We start from the raw sequence: 16,813 nt of genomic DNA on the forward strand, positions 1-16,813 counted from the left end.
TGGGCAGGGATGCCACCCACTAGATCAGGTTGGCCAGGGCCCCATCCAGCCTGGCCTTGAACACCTCCAGGGGCATCCACAGCTTCTCTGGGCAGCCTGTGCCACTGCCTCACTACCCTTACAGTGAAGAATTTCTTCCTAATGTCAAGTCTAAATCCAACCTTTTTTAGTTTAGGACCATTCCGCCTTGTACTATCATTATTAACCCAAGTAAAGAGTCCTTCTCCATCTTTTTTATAAGACCCTTTTAAGTATTGAAAGGTCACAATGAGGTCTCCCCGAAGCCTTCTCTTCTCCAGGCTGAAACCTGGAGAACCCAGAATTCTAACTGCACCTGAAAACTGCAGCAATCAACACAAGCAAGAACAATTAAAATTACTAATATGTACAACACACTTATAAACAAAGGATATTTTATATTATACCTGTACATATATTTGTGCTTATGGATATAACACCTGCATATTTTTTTCAATAAGTAAAATTTGGAAATTATTTGGACTATTATTTTTCTATTTATGTTAAGCCACAAAAATCATGTCAGAACAATAAAGAAATCAAGTAATAATGTATTTTGCTCTATTTAAATATGAAAACTAACAAAATGTTACTGTAAAGACTATTAATAAGCTAATTCAAACTGTAAAGAAAAATATTCAAAATGAAATTTGGTGCTTTTCCCCTCTAAATTACCCAGTAAGATATAAATTTGCAGCAATTTCTCAGCATCCTTGTTAAGGAACTTTGAGCTTTTTATTTCCAATAGTGTATAACGTAAATAAAGTAAGAGCCTGATAAACAATCATTATTTGCTTCACAGCATTTGGTAAGGTTTGTAAGTTTTTGTTTTGTTTTGTTTTTTTCAGGGTTAGGTAAGTTTATGTCTATAATTATTAAAAGAGGTCACTATTAACTACTATATTAAAGATAACCACTGCCACACATGCCTGAGAAAAAGTGAGATAGCTTATCTAAAACAGGTGAAAGAAGCAGTGGTTAAAGCGTAAGAAAACAGTTTTCAACCTGTCTCAGAATTGCCAGCCTGAGTTGTCAGCATTTAAAAATACTAAGTCTATGAAACTCTAAAAAGACATTTTGCTCAAAAAAAAAAATTTGCCTCATTAATGCCAAACTTCTGTATGAAATTCCCATCCTCAAGTATTTCTTATATAACTCTCAAGTTGAAGCAGCACTGTTAGACTCCAAAGAGATTCAGAAAATAATCACAGAGGATTCATTAAAAGCAAGACTATAACTCAGTGCTCCAAAGTGCAATAAAAGTCCTCTAAATCATTCCATCAATTTCTTTAACTTCTTTCAAGGCCATCCAGATAATCATTTTTTTTGCCATCTACTTCAGAAGCAAAATAAGGTATGCTTATCCTAACAGCAAAAATGTATCATAACATTTCTCCTAACTATTTTATGCTCATGATATGCAAACTATAAACTAGAACTGTCTGTATATCCTCATGTACATACACAGACTGAGTTTTCTTTATTATTTTAATTATACATGGCAATATACAAACAGCAGTGACCAAAACTGTGCTAAACTTGGAAGTCAGAAAAACAAAACTACCTGAATCTGCAACTACCACATATTGTTTATTTTTTACATTTTACTATGTGATTATGAGTGTCTCAATTACTTATCTTATTCATCTATCCAAGCACTACAAAGATTTTATTTTTGATAATGGCTTTTAGAGTTCTGTGTGTACATTTTCCAACTACTTTCAGACTTCTCCTGTAAAAGCAAGTATCAAAATGTTTCGTTTATCTTGTGTGTGCATATACAAAGTGCAAGAGGACACTTTGTAAGTATAATACATTCAAACATTAGTATTTTTCATGTGCCAGATCACTTATTTGGTCCTAGAAGCCCCAGTTACAGAGTGTGCTTAATATATAAGATAGTGGTTTCCTGAAACTGCAGTAAAAATTACTGAAAACATATTTTGAATGATGAAGTTTTCTGTTTACATTCCCTATCACTGTCTGGTGGTGTTCAGCTAAGTGAATTTTCTTCACAACTGGCACAAAATTTCAGATGTTTTAGTCATTACACATGCCTTATTATCTCAGGAAAAAAAAGTGTGAGAAACAATTAGAATTGGCTTTCTTTGGAAAACTGAACCGTCACAGTGTTTACACAACATGTTCTTTGAAAGCTTTACTGTATTTTATTGATTTGATATTACACTTAAAGGAAGAAATAAAATTGCCATAACTACATTTAATTGACATATCTAATTAGTATATCTAATTCAGAAGCATTCATGGTGGCATGTGGAGAATTGACAGCATGTTCACCATACGCATTTGCAAAATGCTATTATCACACCATGAAATTCCATGTATACAGAAAAAATAAACAGAAGATAGCTATCTGTTACCCATTTCCACACTCATTTGAATTTACACTGTAAATGATATAGGATTAAGTATGGGAAGTACCTGTCTGGACTGTAGATTGATCACAGCAGGTTCATTTTCCTAGTAGATGTGCACATCATCTTATTACATTACAGCCACCACTTGAGAGCATGCAGGGTATGCATAGAGATACTCTTATCTGACTTCTAAAATTTTTCCTGAACTTGTGATCTCAGCAATCTTCCCATTTCCATGTATTAAAATATCACACTCACAGAATTAATTACAATCAAGCTGGAAAGCATATCCCTGATTGTTCAGCTTGAGAACAGAACTAAGTGAAGCAGACAAGTTTACATATTCTCATCTTTGCGCAATTGTACTGTGGTTAGAAATTCATCTGATATTTTCATGACCCAGAATCACTTCAACACACTCCAAAAGTCAGTCTTTATGCCCTTTAGCGGATGTCTATCCACTAAAGATAAGATGTACAGAAAACTAAACACAAGTATTTCTTAGTGTTAAGTCTAGATGTGCAAGAAGATTGATTCATGACTTAGGTTCCTGGGTATCCTGCCTGACTCTCGTTAAGAATGAAGTACTGGGTATGGGATACACATTAGTTAGTAAGATACCCACTAAGACACGTGTAAGTCTCAGCCACTTGCAAGATCTATGATTTTCACATTATCAAAAAAAAAAAAAGTGGGGGAGTGGGAGGGGGAGGAATTCTCACAGGGAATTTTGAACATAATTAAAGCCACTTCAAAATGCCTAACAAGGAAGTTTGTTAGAATGTTTCACTAATATTTACTTTTTTTTTTTTAACTGATTTTTTGTTCACTGCTTAATGAAAGCATTAATAAGTAGTCAATCAGTCCACACAGGTGGTAATTTCCTCATTTTAGGAAAACTAAAAAATGGAAAAAGCAGTAACATAAAAATGATAAAATTACAAAATCAAAAGTGCATAGTAAAAAAGCATCTACTAATACTGCTTTGAAGATTCTACATAGGATGTTATCTACAACTCCGCACAGAATACATGTTACTAGGCAACCATCTAGTTAAGTAATTTTATAAATGAGTTTTACTCTGCTTCCCGTGAACCCTGAGAATACTGTGATCTCAGTTCTCCACTCAGAACATATTAAAAAATCTAGAGGTACTGAAAAAATGTAACCATGCAGAAAGCACTATTATAAGCCATATTATTTTACCTTGGCTAAATATTAAGTATGCAATACTTTGCCTGAAGAAATTACACTTTGAATATACCTATTAAGAGATTTCTATGTCCTGCACAGTGCCATGTCAGTTTTTCTTGAATGACAAAATGCCTTTTCATATACTGCTTACTGTTTTTTTCCCCAAAGAGAAACAAAAAAGAAATATGAAGTCTTCTACAAATCAGTTTAACTGCTTTATTGTATTATCAAAGAGCGTGACAATCATGATTACCTTTTAAACTCCATGGATATACCAGGAAAATGGAAAAATGTTCAACTATCAATCATAAAAAGTGTTGTGCAGAATGACTGCCTGACCACTTCTATGCAAAGTAATAGAAAAGCTTCTGAAGATTCATTCAAATATCTGATCACTAATAATTTCCAAGCAAATGGAGATTGTTTGTTTGTTTTTTTTAAATATATTGTTTTTTAAAAGTCATTCTTACACAGCTACAAAGCTGCCAGAAAAGATAACAATATACATCTAGAATTATGTAAGGCATTAATTTTATGATAATTTGACGAACTGATGGGTTTTAAAGAACTTATCATTGAAAAACAGCAATTAAAAAGGGATGCACCTAATTGCTTTCTATGCTCAACTTTACTCAATAATTTTGTCCATGATATGCAGTAAATAAACAAATAACTGGTGACAAGAATAAGAAGAGGTGATTGGTAGAATTAATATAACGGATACATGTGTCAGTCGTAAAGGTAAATGTAGGTTGTCAGTCCCATTCTAATTAAATTTATCTTAATTTAGCTCATTCTAAAATACACCTCAGTAGTTAAATAAGAAACTATTTTCCAGAAACACTCTTATAACAACAAGTGAATCCTGCAGCAACTATTGAAGTACCTGTTTGAAGACTTAATGAACCAGCATCTAAATGCAAGCTCCGAAGATGATGTGTCAGCAAATAAAGTATATGTAATTCTTTAAGGACAGAACTGAATAGCAGGAAGGAGATGCTCGACCTCTGTACGTGCCACAACCAGAACTATCAGAAATTCTATACCCAAGTTAGCTGACATGTTCTAAAAGCAGCTGCAAACATGAGAAAGTTCAGTGAACAAAGCCCCACAATACTATAAGTGGGGAACAAAACATTATAGTACAAGGTTTTGGTAAGGACATCCTGAGAAACCTGATTGGCATATAGAAGGAACATCAAGGGGACAAAAGAATAAAGCAGTCACTCAAGATGAAATGTGAATAACCAAACAAATGCCAATGCCATTATTTATCGATGCATTCTAGTCTCCAAAAACACTTGAACGAACTACAGCCAGCTACTGCTAGAGACAAGACATGGAAACAAAAGAACCTTCCCTCCTCTGACCTCATCAGCTGTTCTTAGATCATTAGCTATCAGCCTTCTTTTAAAATAAACAAAAAAAACAACCAAAATTTTCTTAATCAAAAATGGGATTCCGAAAACATGAGAAGTCCCAAGCAGATAAAAATCCAGCATTTGGCTTTGCATGGGAAACCTCTGAATTTGCTTGCTTCTGATTGTCAAGAGGCACAAGAGGGGGAAAAAAAAAGAGGTAGAAGAGATAATAAAAAACTAGAGACAATGAAAATGCATCCAGAGCAGGAAAATTGTATGACAGCTCATAGGGAAAATTTCTTAAATAAGGCATCATGAGGAGAGAACGTTATTAGGAAGGAAAGCTCAGAAAGGTAATATGAGAATTGCTAGGGGGAAGGAGAAGAAAAAGAATGATAATTAGAGATGGAGAAAGAAGGGAAGTAAGCAGTGTGACAAAGTTGTGACGAACAGGTAGAAAAGTGCTAGCTAGATCCAACCATTCCATTCACATTCTAAATGTAGAATGAAATGTAAGGCTCCTCCTGTCAGCAAAAATTTCTTAGGCTCAGTGGGAACTTCCACTTGATCTTCCAGAGGCCATAAAAGCATCACTATTTCCAAGGAGACTGTGTGTAGTTTGTGGCTATTTAGATAATGAGATAACTGAAAACTAAGTCTAGAAGCAAAACTATGCCCTTTAAGGACACAAAGGTTGGGCAGGATTAGGAGAAGGATTTATGAAACGTTTAGATTTTTACCCGTTTTTAATACTCACTTAAAACTTATCTGCAGAAAAATATGAATAGGTGATAGCATTTATTTCACATTCTAGTGAAATACAGTTATACATATATATATATATATATTAAAGGCACTAAGACTTTTGTGTCATCTTGAGGAGCTGACTACAAGAAAAACTAGACAGATCCACCTTAAAATACTGGCCAATTTGCAGTAAAAAACGAAGAAAAAACAAAACAATAATAATACACCGCCCCCCCCCCCCCAATCCCAAAGGAAAATATGTTAATTTAGCAATATTTGGGTCAAGATTAAAATCATAAACGTAATCTAGTCTATCTGTCTCAAATGACTATTGCATTCTAAATTGTGATATTGTTGAAAATAACATTTGCAAACATCTAAGTATAGCTAAGCTGACTATTTTTATTGTTAAACATAGAAGCAGATTCATGAAGTTGCAGGATTGTGATGGTTGCTTATTGTTATTTTTTCTATACTTTTACTGCGTCATAACATGCATTAAAAAGAAAGTAACAAAGAGAAAGCATGATTTTCTGTTTGTGTGAGATGTTATCCTGCATATTGTTTTGGATATTCAGCAATTTCATATTTGAATGAGAAAATATTTAAGGAATTTATTTTTTTTTATTTACTATGATGGTGAGAAATATGCTAAAATATTCCTCTGACCAGCCTGAAGTTTTTTATTTCCAATACTATTGACTCATAAATAAATGAGTTCCATAATTAAATAGCGTCAGTAAAGTTCAATTGAAATTGAATACTTTGTTTAAAGGAAGTGCATAATCCCTTTTAAAAGATATGAGATAAGATGCCATGTCATTGCAGCACGCCTAATCCATACAACTCATTTAGGAAACATCATCAGGAACACAGCTACACACCTACTATTCATCTAGACACTTGGTTGATCTAATACAAAGATATAAATAAATTGAAACTGAAATATAAGACAGAGAAATATTTGTGTGTCTAAGACATGAGCTTTGGTTCCCCAAAACCTGTGAAGTCATTCACTACATATTTTCTTTTATTTAATTTATGCTTCAGAGTTGAGAGAAGGTATCAAAACTCACATATTCAGGTACGCTTTTTTGTCTCATAAGCAGCAAAGAAGTTATCAACATCTCTCAATAATTATGACAAAAGAACTGAGTGTCATGCAGTTCATTTTTTTCTTTCAAACTAATAAGCTTAGTAGATATTACAGAACTGTGGAAATTTTGATTAAAAAGTTTAAGCATTTCATTTTTACATCTGTATTATGCTCCACACTAAAACTTTAAACATCAAAGCTACAAATTGGATTCAAAGAAGTTGTTTGATGTTATACGTACAATATGTAACAGAGCTCAAAGCAATTTTCCCACCAAACTGTTTTGCAAAGTCAATTTAAATCACTTACAAAAACATTTTTGAAAATCTGAAAAGTGCAAACATGCACGAATATGCTGTTCACTCTGCTGTAAGACTGCCAGAACTTCCAATATATATATATAGTCCTTCCAGGTTTTTTAAAAAGCTGGTTCTAAAAATAATGCCGTAAGTTAAAAAGAACATACTAAACTCTTACAGTAAGTGGTGTGACTCAGTGTTCATCTGGAAGAAAGTACAGTCATAATTTAAAAATTTTGAGGTGCAAATTAGGACAGACCTGCTAATGCATCAGGATGTTCCTGTTTTCAGAATGTATTTGTAAGGCTATCTTTGTATATGAAAACATATCTCAAAGCATTATTTTCTGGCACAATGATGCCAGAGGATCACATTAGGCCTGATTCTTAAAAAGACTGAAAAAAAAACAACAACACAACAAAACATGGTCTATTTTTCTATTATCCACAATATAAGAAAAACAACCTTTGCATACTCCATATGAAAACAAAAGATATATTTTATTGTCTTGTAAGACAGGATAACAAGGTGTGCAAAATATAACAGTACATGCAATATAGATCCTAACATGCATAGAAATCATAACATTGTCTCATATACAAGCTAGGGGAAGTATGATCCAGATGAAAATATAGGTCCACCCCATATTTAGAATATCTATTAGTGATCTATTAAAAAGACTGAAGTAGTATTCAAAGGAATTTATCACAGTTCTGTCCTAGAAGTTATATAAGAGAATGACAGTTCCAGATCAGACCAAAAATCCAACTACCCCAGGACACTGTCTCCCACAGTAGCCTAAAAAGGGATGTTCTACTAACAGTACAGAAACAGGGAAAATGACAATGACACCTGCTAGCATAGCCCCACAGCTATTATAGCCACCAGTCTGATCTAGTGACTAATAATCTATAATGGATTTTTCCTTGAATAACTAGTTTATTCACTTTCTGAATTCCTCCACTACAAATTCTGAAGAAAATAGTCAATAGCTTTGATGCTTTAAACTAGTACACAAATCAGGTAATTGATTTTGGCAATTACTGCAGCGGTGTAATTGACATAAGGATATTTTAGATTGATGTGGTCAATGTATTTATTTATTTCAGAACTTATCTCCTTATTCTTACCTTCTGTTTGCAAGAGTACTGAATAAGCATGATGTTTCTACAGTTACCAACAAAAAATACATTCTAGAACTACATTCTGGAGTGGAGCTTAATATTTTATATAAAATCACCAGAAGTCAGAAGGACATCTCCAGAGATGGGCTGAAAATCCTGAGTTTAGTTCCTGTTCCAGTGACAATTATGAATTTGTATTGAAATGCACAAAAGAGAACTATGAGCAGGGAACAGTACCAAAGAAATGTAATCAACATTTTTACTTTGCAAAATATCATTAAAACTTTATCAGGTGGAATGTTTTTGCATTTAAAACATCTGTACTAGTATTTGCACTGAACTCCAGTGAAATACTTCTGTAATCAGAAAATTTACATTACCTTTTTAGACACATAATAGGAGTTCCAATAATTTCCTAATTAGTTTTGGTTGTATACTGAAAAAATCACAGTGCTATGCTCGCAGGCTCAGATGTTGCAGTAAAACACTTTTTAGACCAAGTCTCTGATTATTTCCTTGTTTCCATATTAAAATGGTAAAAAAAACTTCTATGAAGCACCTTCTGCCTCTTTGTCCCCAAGCTCTCTTAGACGCTTGTAATTCAGAATATTTTTGTTTGGAATTGTTTCCTGCTGTATAGCTTTGAATATTTCTATAAATATTTTTGGGATTTTGTTTAACTGTTTAGTTTACTTTTATACTGTAAATTTTCCTTCTCAACTACCTACTTTTGAAAATTTTCTTATAAAGATTCATAGTGATCTTCACCATTGACTTTCTTATCAATCTAGAAAAAATAAACTCTTCAGAAAAGTGGTGAGATTGTTAATTTCAAGATTTGTTTTGTTTTTCTTCCCAACTGTTTCACTTAAGGAAGAGTTACAAATGAGTAGCTTCAATTCCAGATGAATTAAACTCCAACTTGGTAGGTAAAACAAACCTTGAAATCCTAAAAGATTAAAGCACCCCAGAGAGCTATCTTTTTAAATGAGTGTTGAACCAAGATACTGCTATATTACAATAAATGCACTAAGGGTAGGATTCAGTACCCAAGACATAATTGCCTCAGATCATTTTATTCCTGAAGACATCTGCACAGACTTGACAGACACAAAAGGAAAGGATATGTGGGAGATTTGTGTCCAAATGAAGCAGAAGCAGGAGGCCAAGATGAATAAGCTAGGGTAGATAAAATGGCTCTAGACATCTATTTCAGACAGCTGAAACCTACCTTACAAGTCTCATAAAACTTCACACTAAAACATGAAATAATATTACTTGCAATCTGACTTGAAGACAATGACCGTCACGGTCACTGCTAAAAACTGAGATGCTTTACTTTAAAGACACCTAAGGAAAACAAGGTAATCAAATCAATTTAAGAAAGAAAATACAATATCAAATGGGTTAAGCTGTCATGCCCTTGGAGTGAAAACTTTACTGAGCCATACCCTACAAAAAGAAATTCTTTCCCAGTTTAGCTTCTTCTAAAGAATTATCATTTAGGTTGTTCTGTATACAAGAACTTTACACTTACTGTGGTAGACCACAGCAGACATTAATTTTATGCAGTTCTTATAGGAGGTGGAATGATTCAGAGAGCACACAAGGAACCCTACTGAAGGGCCTTAACAAGGCTAGTGTAGCCTTACCACAAAGAAAAGCATCTTGAAAGCTAAGAGGTTTTAAACATTTAACATGCTTGCAAGCATAGCCAAAGCAATACCAATTGTGTTTATTTTTAACTTGTTACAGATTCTTTGTATTTAAATACTGCTGCATAATGTGTTTTTTTGACAAAAACACAGGAATGCCACTCTATCCTCTCCTCAACAATACATTGGGAATACTCGTGGAAAAGCTTGACGTGAGCTGGAAATGTGTGCTTACAGCCTAGAAAGCCAATCATAAACTGGGCTGTATCCAAAGACGACCAGCAGGTCAAGGGAGTCAGTCCCACCCCCTCTACTCTGCTCTTATGAGATCCCACTGCAGCTATTCGGCGTTCAGCTCTGGGGCCCCCAGCACAAGTAGGACATGGACCTATCAGAACAAGTCCAGAGGAGGGTCATGAGGATGATCAAAGGCTTGGAGCACCTCTCCTATGGAGACAGGTTTGTGAGAGTTGGGGTTGTTCATCCTGGAGAAGACCTTAGAGCAACTTTCTAATACTGAAAGGGGGCCTACAAGAAAGATGGAAGAGGGCATCTTTATCAGGGAGCTTAATGACAGGAAAAGGGGTAACAGTTTTAAACTAAAAGAGGGTTGATTTATATTACATATAAGGAAAAAATGCTAGGAGGGTGGTGAGGCACTGGCATAAGATGCCCAGAGAAGCTGTAGATGCCCCATCCCTGGAAGTGTTGAAGGCCAGGTTGGATGGGGCTTTGGGCAACCTACTGTAGTGGGAGGTGTCCCTGCCCATGGCAGGGGGATTGGAACTAGGTGATCTTTAAGGTCCCTTCCAACCCAAACCATTCTATGAACCTAATGATTTACTTATTCCAATTCTATCTCTTTTATTCATCTCTAAATTCCACTTTTCATTTTTCTTGTAAATGCATGTCTAATCAAAAGTCTAATCTTCGTTGCCCAACTGTAAATCCTTCTTTTTTACAAAGTTTTAGAAAAAATTTTAAAAAATTAATCCTTTTCTACTTTTGCCATTTCAAATCTTGGTATTTAGAAAGTAGTGCTAAAGCATTGGGTAAGAAAGAAAGACTGATTAATCTGAAGTACAAATTACTTAGTATTTTTCTAGCAGTGCTGAAATGATTCTAGACACTGCTCTTCATTCAGAACATTTTTCTTATATGAAATCTGCCAATAAAAATCAGCATTGCTGGTAAGAAAATACTTTCAATTTTGGTTATGTTAAGCACTATCCCGATTATTATCTGTTTAAAAATGTTTCAGTTTAGTGTTACTTGTACAGTAAATAATCAAACATTAAGTAAGGAAACAGCTCAGTAATAAATTATGCATTCTAGGAATCTGACATTTGATGTAACAGAGAAGTTAGAAGATATTTTTCTTCATATTTAGCACAGAATAGCTATAAATCATAATATAAGCCACCTCAACATTTTTACTTCCTACCACAGGTTTGTGGATTTTTTTTTGCTCTTACCTGGCGTAAAGTACGTGCTACTATGCTTTCAAGTACTGGTCCTCTGTCTTCATGCAACAGATGAACTTCATCAAGAATCAAGAGTTTTACCAGTTGAGAGAGGGCTACATCACCAACACTTTTTCTTGTCACTACATCCCATTTCTCTGGAGTAGTCACAAGCATCTGTGAGAGCAGGAAAAAGAAATATTAAGCATATACAAAGAAAAATCCAAACTCAACTTTATAAAAAAATGTATTTTAATATGCAGTTGAGTAAAGGCAATGTAGAACTTACAAAGCTACCTTAAGTTTTACCTGCTTTGTATATTTGAGGCAGACACAGTTTCCTGCATTCTACATGTGCTGGACATCAAAATAGTAGGCTTCAGCATGGAAAAATATATGGAACTATCATCAAATAACTTCAAGCTAATGTGTGCCATTTGTATATATTTTCTACATTAGAACAATTAAATATTTGTCCAGAATCAATTCCTTACATAAACATGCAAGACATTTAATGTTCAAGTCCCTCTAAAAACTATTTGTGGCAAAATATTTCTAACTGATTACAGCACAGTAAACATCTAAGACCTCCCAGAAAAACAATGGTTAATTCTGAATAACACTTCAAGGCCCTGGCTAGGAAAAGGAGACAGAAAGCTAACAATGACTTATAAAACTCCTATGTAAATTGCTTATCCAAATCTGAAAAAGATCATTTCTTCTGATCTTAACATTCAGTTATTGAAAGTACCATCACAATAATATTAATAGCTTTAAGAAAGCAATAGAATTGTTGCCTTAAATTTTTTGGAACCCAGACTGACAGACAGAATGGCTGAAGTGGGAAGGGACCTCTGGAGGCCATCTTGTCCATCTTGCCCAGATCAAGCAGGGCCATCCAGAGAAGGTTGCCCAGGACCATGGCCAGGTGGCGTTTCAAGATCTCCAAGGAAGAATACTTCACAGCCTCTCTGGGCAACCTGTGCTTGGTCATCCTCAAAGTAAAAAGGGTTTCCTGATGTTCAGATGGAGCTTCCTGAATTTCAGTTTGTGTTCACTACTCTTGCCCTGGCACCACTGAAAAGAAGCTTGATCCAGCCTCATAGCCTCCTCTCTTTAGGTATTTATATACGATGTGTGGAGATCCCCCCCTAAGCCTTCTTTGTGCTACACAGTCCAGCTCTCCCAGCCCTCTTTCATGTGAAAGATACTCATTTTGTTTTCAGAAGACTAGAAATCACTTTGTCCAGTAATGTTTCTTTTAGAATATTATAAAAAAAACACATTTTATAAAACTTGAATTTATGAATGCTCTTTTCATTGCAAGATATATCCTGATATTTATTAATTCTCCTCAGAGAAGTATTTTTGCCTGCAGTGCCTCACAATATTGTCCCAGACCAATTATTTTACTTTCAGAATCTTAGTCTTTGCTAATTACCAAGAACCACTTCTGAAGACCATTGTCTTTGTGATGCTATCCAAAAAGATGTTCGTGTCCTGCAATATTTAAAACTAAACGCAAGAAAGACCAAGTCATATCACTGAGAACGTGGGGGGGGGGTGTTTATTTCCTCAAAATATTATTGCATGCATTTTGCTAGCAAATACAGATTTTTCAAATGTTTCCAGTCCTACAAAATAGTAGGTGTAAAAACGTATGGCCATAATTTATGAACCGAATTGTAACACTACTACAGATGCAACTGTTATCACTTTAAAATGAGCCATGTCAACCACAAAAAAAATAGCAGCTGTACTTCCACAGAACATTAATTAACAAACAGTGAGGAAATATATTTAGCAATGCATATTAGGACTTGAAGGTGTGAAATACTACAAATGCAAGCTACTTAGTTAATTTGCTAAAGCTAAATTGGCAATGTTGAGATCAGTTGTTTTTTATGCCAGTCATGTTATCAGAATATATATATAAATTAGTATCATTAATTTTTCTGTTTCTAAGTGATGACTAAATATTCATTATAAAGCTCTTTTACTTTGATCTTATTTTAAAAAAGCAATGTTATGCAAAGTAATGACCTGAATTAAAAGCTATACTTGATATACTGTCTCATTTAGTAAGACTAGAGATCTCCAGAGAATATTTTGCCAGAAAATAAGATTGCTTCTTATATTTATTTTGCAGATAGAAATTACAGTTGAGAAAGAAAATCCTCCAAAAACCCAAACAAATCAGCTTTGTAGTCTCAAACTCTAAATTGAATTTAAATGTAAGGCGCTAATTAAAAATATCAGCTAAAAGAAAATGTTGACTACCAGCAAACGTTAACAAAGCTACAGATTATTTTTTCAATTAAAATAATAAACAAAGCAGCATTATGATCTATCTTATAATTACTTTTAAATGCTGTGGCGGCATTTATATTTGTAATTAATTTTCAGAAATAATGTATTTCATCTACAAAGTTATAAACTCAAAAATTAGATTCAGCAAAAGGATTCAACTTTGTGTACGGAGGCAGAGAAAGAAACCAGTAACCAAACCTTAAAATATCTTTTTAATATATTCTTTTTTATACTTTGACTTCAGTTATCAGCACACTGAGAAGTGTGTTCATTTATATTGCTATTTCACCACTTCACCTCTTTCACTATTGAAATAGCTGGAAAATAAACTGTCGCATTTGTTTAATGAACTAGAACTCATGCAAGACATTTCAATCTTTTTTTTTTTTTTTTTTAATTTTATTAGGGTATGGCTGAATAGAAATGGGTTAACTGTCAATATTTTTGCTGTCAAATTTCTCTCTGCACATCTAAGTCTCTTTTTCCAATGATTTTTGGATTAATCAAATCAATATTAACATCAAATTAATTAAATATAAAGTCATTAATAAAGATTCCATACTGACTTTTTCTACTTGAAAAAACATGGAATAGTAAAATTGGCTTATTAAAGAAGAGTCTTCTTAGGTGACAACTGTCACTCATTTAACTTCTGTAACAAAAGACAACGTGTTTAAAACTAAACTTTCAACCCAAATGATTTCATTTAGGTTCAGGGTGATTTGATGTATCTCTATTACTTTATGTAATGTTCACATAAGAAGTCAAAGAAAAAAGTTAAATTACCTCACTTTGAAAAATGAAGTCAAAGGTGACAATACTAGCTGGTTACTTCAACCTCAATTGACAAACACTTTCAAGTGAATGTGAAAATGCATTTTTCTATAATGGTACAATTTGCTAAATATTTTTGGCAGTTTCTTTTCAGTCCCCTTAGAAGCCAGCCAGCCTTCATGATAAAAGGAAGTTATGTTTTCATACCATATTTTCAGAAAATTTTGAAAAATGCATGGGGTTTGATGTTGTATGAGGTTTTTCTTAGTCTGAAAAGGCCTATGGTCTCATAGAGAGGAAATGATATTCCATTAATTTCTAACAGCTGGTACAGCCTGCAGGTTTACTTTTTCAATAGCTCACTTGCAATCCTTTAAATTCTTCACTTGCTTCTTAAGTTCTCCTGAACAGATCTTGCATGTGACTAGTATCTGATTTCTGTGTGAGTAATTTGTGCGCCCTCCCTGAGGCTAGTAAAACTATGTTAATACCCTCAGATTCACACTCCCACAGGTCCAATCCACATATGAAAATATTTCAGAACAAACTACATAAAATATTTAGCTACATATTTAGCTACAATTTCCCATACTAAAAAAATCCACTGCTTTTAAGTTCTTCAAGACTATTTTCAAGAACGGTTTCCCTCTTTTAGCTACTTCAGCCTCCAAGTATATCCGCCACTTGTCTGACCTTTTGTTCCTTTCATGCATACAACTATTGAAACTCAGAAAAAAAAAATACAGATAGCTTCCTAGTTACTATGATAAACACTTAGAAAACACTTACAAAAGATCTAGGTTATTCTTCCTATCTGCCAAATATTTTCAAACCAAAATGTATAAAAACATGTTGGGGGTTGGACCCAATGATCTCTTGAGGTCCCTTCCAACCCCTACAATTCTGTGATTCTGTGAAGAACTAGTTGACTAGGACATCAGGCTGAGCATCAACTGGGATGATAGGAAACAAAGAGTGCTGTTCATATTTGTTTTAGACAAAATACCATTCTGATTATAAAAAAAAAAAAAGATGGTTGTGAATCATCAGATTAGTAAATTCAATTCTGTGCTCTGTTATCTTAAAAGTGGATTCTCAAAAAATAGTCTACCTTACACGTGTTCAAACCCTTCTGGAAGGTAAGTAAAGTAGGCTTGCATGGCAAATTCTAAACAAGTTTTTTTTTTTTTTTTTTCATTATCAGAACTTATAAAAACCTGTATTTTGGGACTGAAAATGGGTTTACATAAATTCATGTAGTATGATGAGTAAACACCCTATAAGACAAAATTTTGGTAATTTCTCTTTAAAAGGTGCTTTTTTTAAAATAAAAAAGTTTTTATTTGTGATGCACAATAAACATTTCAACTACTATTTGAATACAAGACACTTGAATGAAATGATGAAATGCCTATAAAAGAAAGAATTTTTTAATTTCTTACAGCAGAGATTTAATGGGCATTCCTGAGAATAAAAATGAAACATTCTCATGAACAGCAGGAACACAAGATTGACAACAACGGTTTGTCATAATCAGCCCCATTCAGAAAGCAGATCTTGCTGCCAGTGGGCTGTTCAATAAATTGTTTTTTACAAAATGACTACGAGTAAAGGCTTTTGTAGTACTACTAAATCAGTATCAACCATAAGATTTAAAGTCCAAACACAGACCTGACAATCTTACAGGCACTAGACTTACCCAGTAAAATAATTCCAGAGAACTAACTCGAATGTAATTGATGAATTAGAATCTCTGATTAGAAAAGCAACAAAGATCGTAAAGGGTGTACAAAGTTCTGAAGGACCAAAGTATCGTTTTACAAAATCTCTTACAACTGCACCTGAGCAAATACATTGGTTGCTCCACCTCCCAAACACTTGACTCATCTTCAGATTAGCGCTCACTTCTGTTTTAATTTTTTCTTTAACTGTGTTCAGAAAGAAGTTATGAGCAGTAATTCTTTTAATAAGGTGTCTCATGGGAATCATGGTAACTTAAAGTGTTTTAATTATTTTTTTTTTTTACTTTTCTCTTTTAATGAGATCATGTGAACCATCAGCAAGAACTGTTGATGAGAGATGGCAAGCTGGTGTACATGTAGAAGTTTTCCTAGAAGGTGGGGAATTTTTCAGAGAAACAGCAAACACCTACCATTGGGATTAACTGCTACTTAGCATTTCTTTGTACCTTTTGTACCACTTGCTATTAATTAATCCTCTATTTCAGCATCCTCAGGAAATGAAAAAGAAAACCAAACCTTATTTTAAAAATCACCTGATGCCTGCAGCTATGTACTCCAGAGGCTACCTTCTGTGCAAAGACTGATGGAATTATTTGTTTTGTTGATAGAATGAAGAAGTGTGATTAAAGATACCAAAGCCAAAGCTAAGCAG

At 33.9% G+C, this 16,813-nt stretch overlaps 1 protein-coding gene across 5 annotated transcripts in view; it reads right to left on the reverse strand.

Moving 5' to 3' along the window:
- ASCC3 (activating signal cointegrator 1 complex subunit 3) overlaps positions 1 to 16,813 on the reverse strand; it is a 282,651-nt gene that overhangs the window by 166,746 nt on the left and 99,092 nt on the right. For all 5 annotated transcript variants that reach the window (XM_083831844.1, XM_083831841.1, XM_083831842.1 and 2 more), the window contains exon 11: positions 11,348 to 11,512. In XM_083831844.1, the coding sequence (XP_083687970.1) occupies positions 11,348 to 11,512 (165 nt within the window). The remainder of the gene's footprint in view (positions 1 to 11,347; positions 11,513 to 16,813) is intronic.

Source organism: Anser anser (genome assembly GCF_964211835.1).
Source record: "Anser anser genome assembly, chromosome: 3".
In the NCBI taxonomy this organism is placed as follows: Eukaryota; Metazoa; Chordata; class Aves; order Anseriformes; family Anatidae; genus Anser; species Anser anser.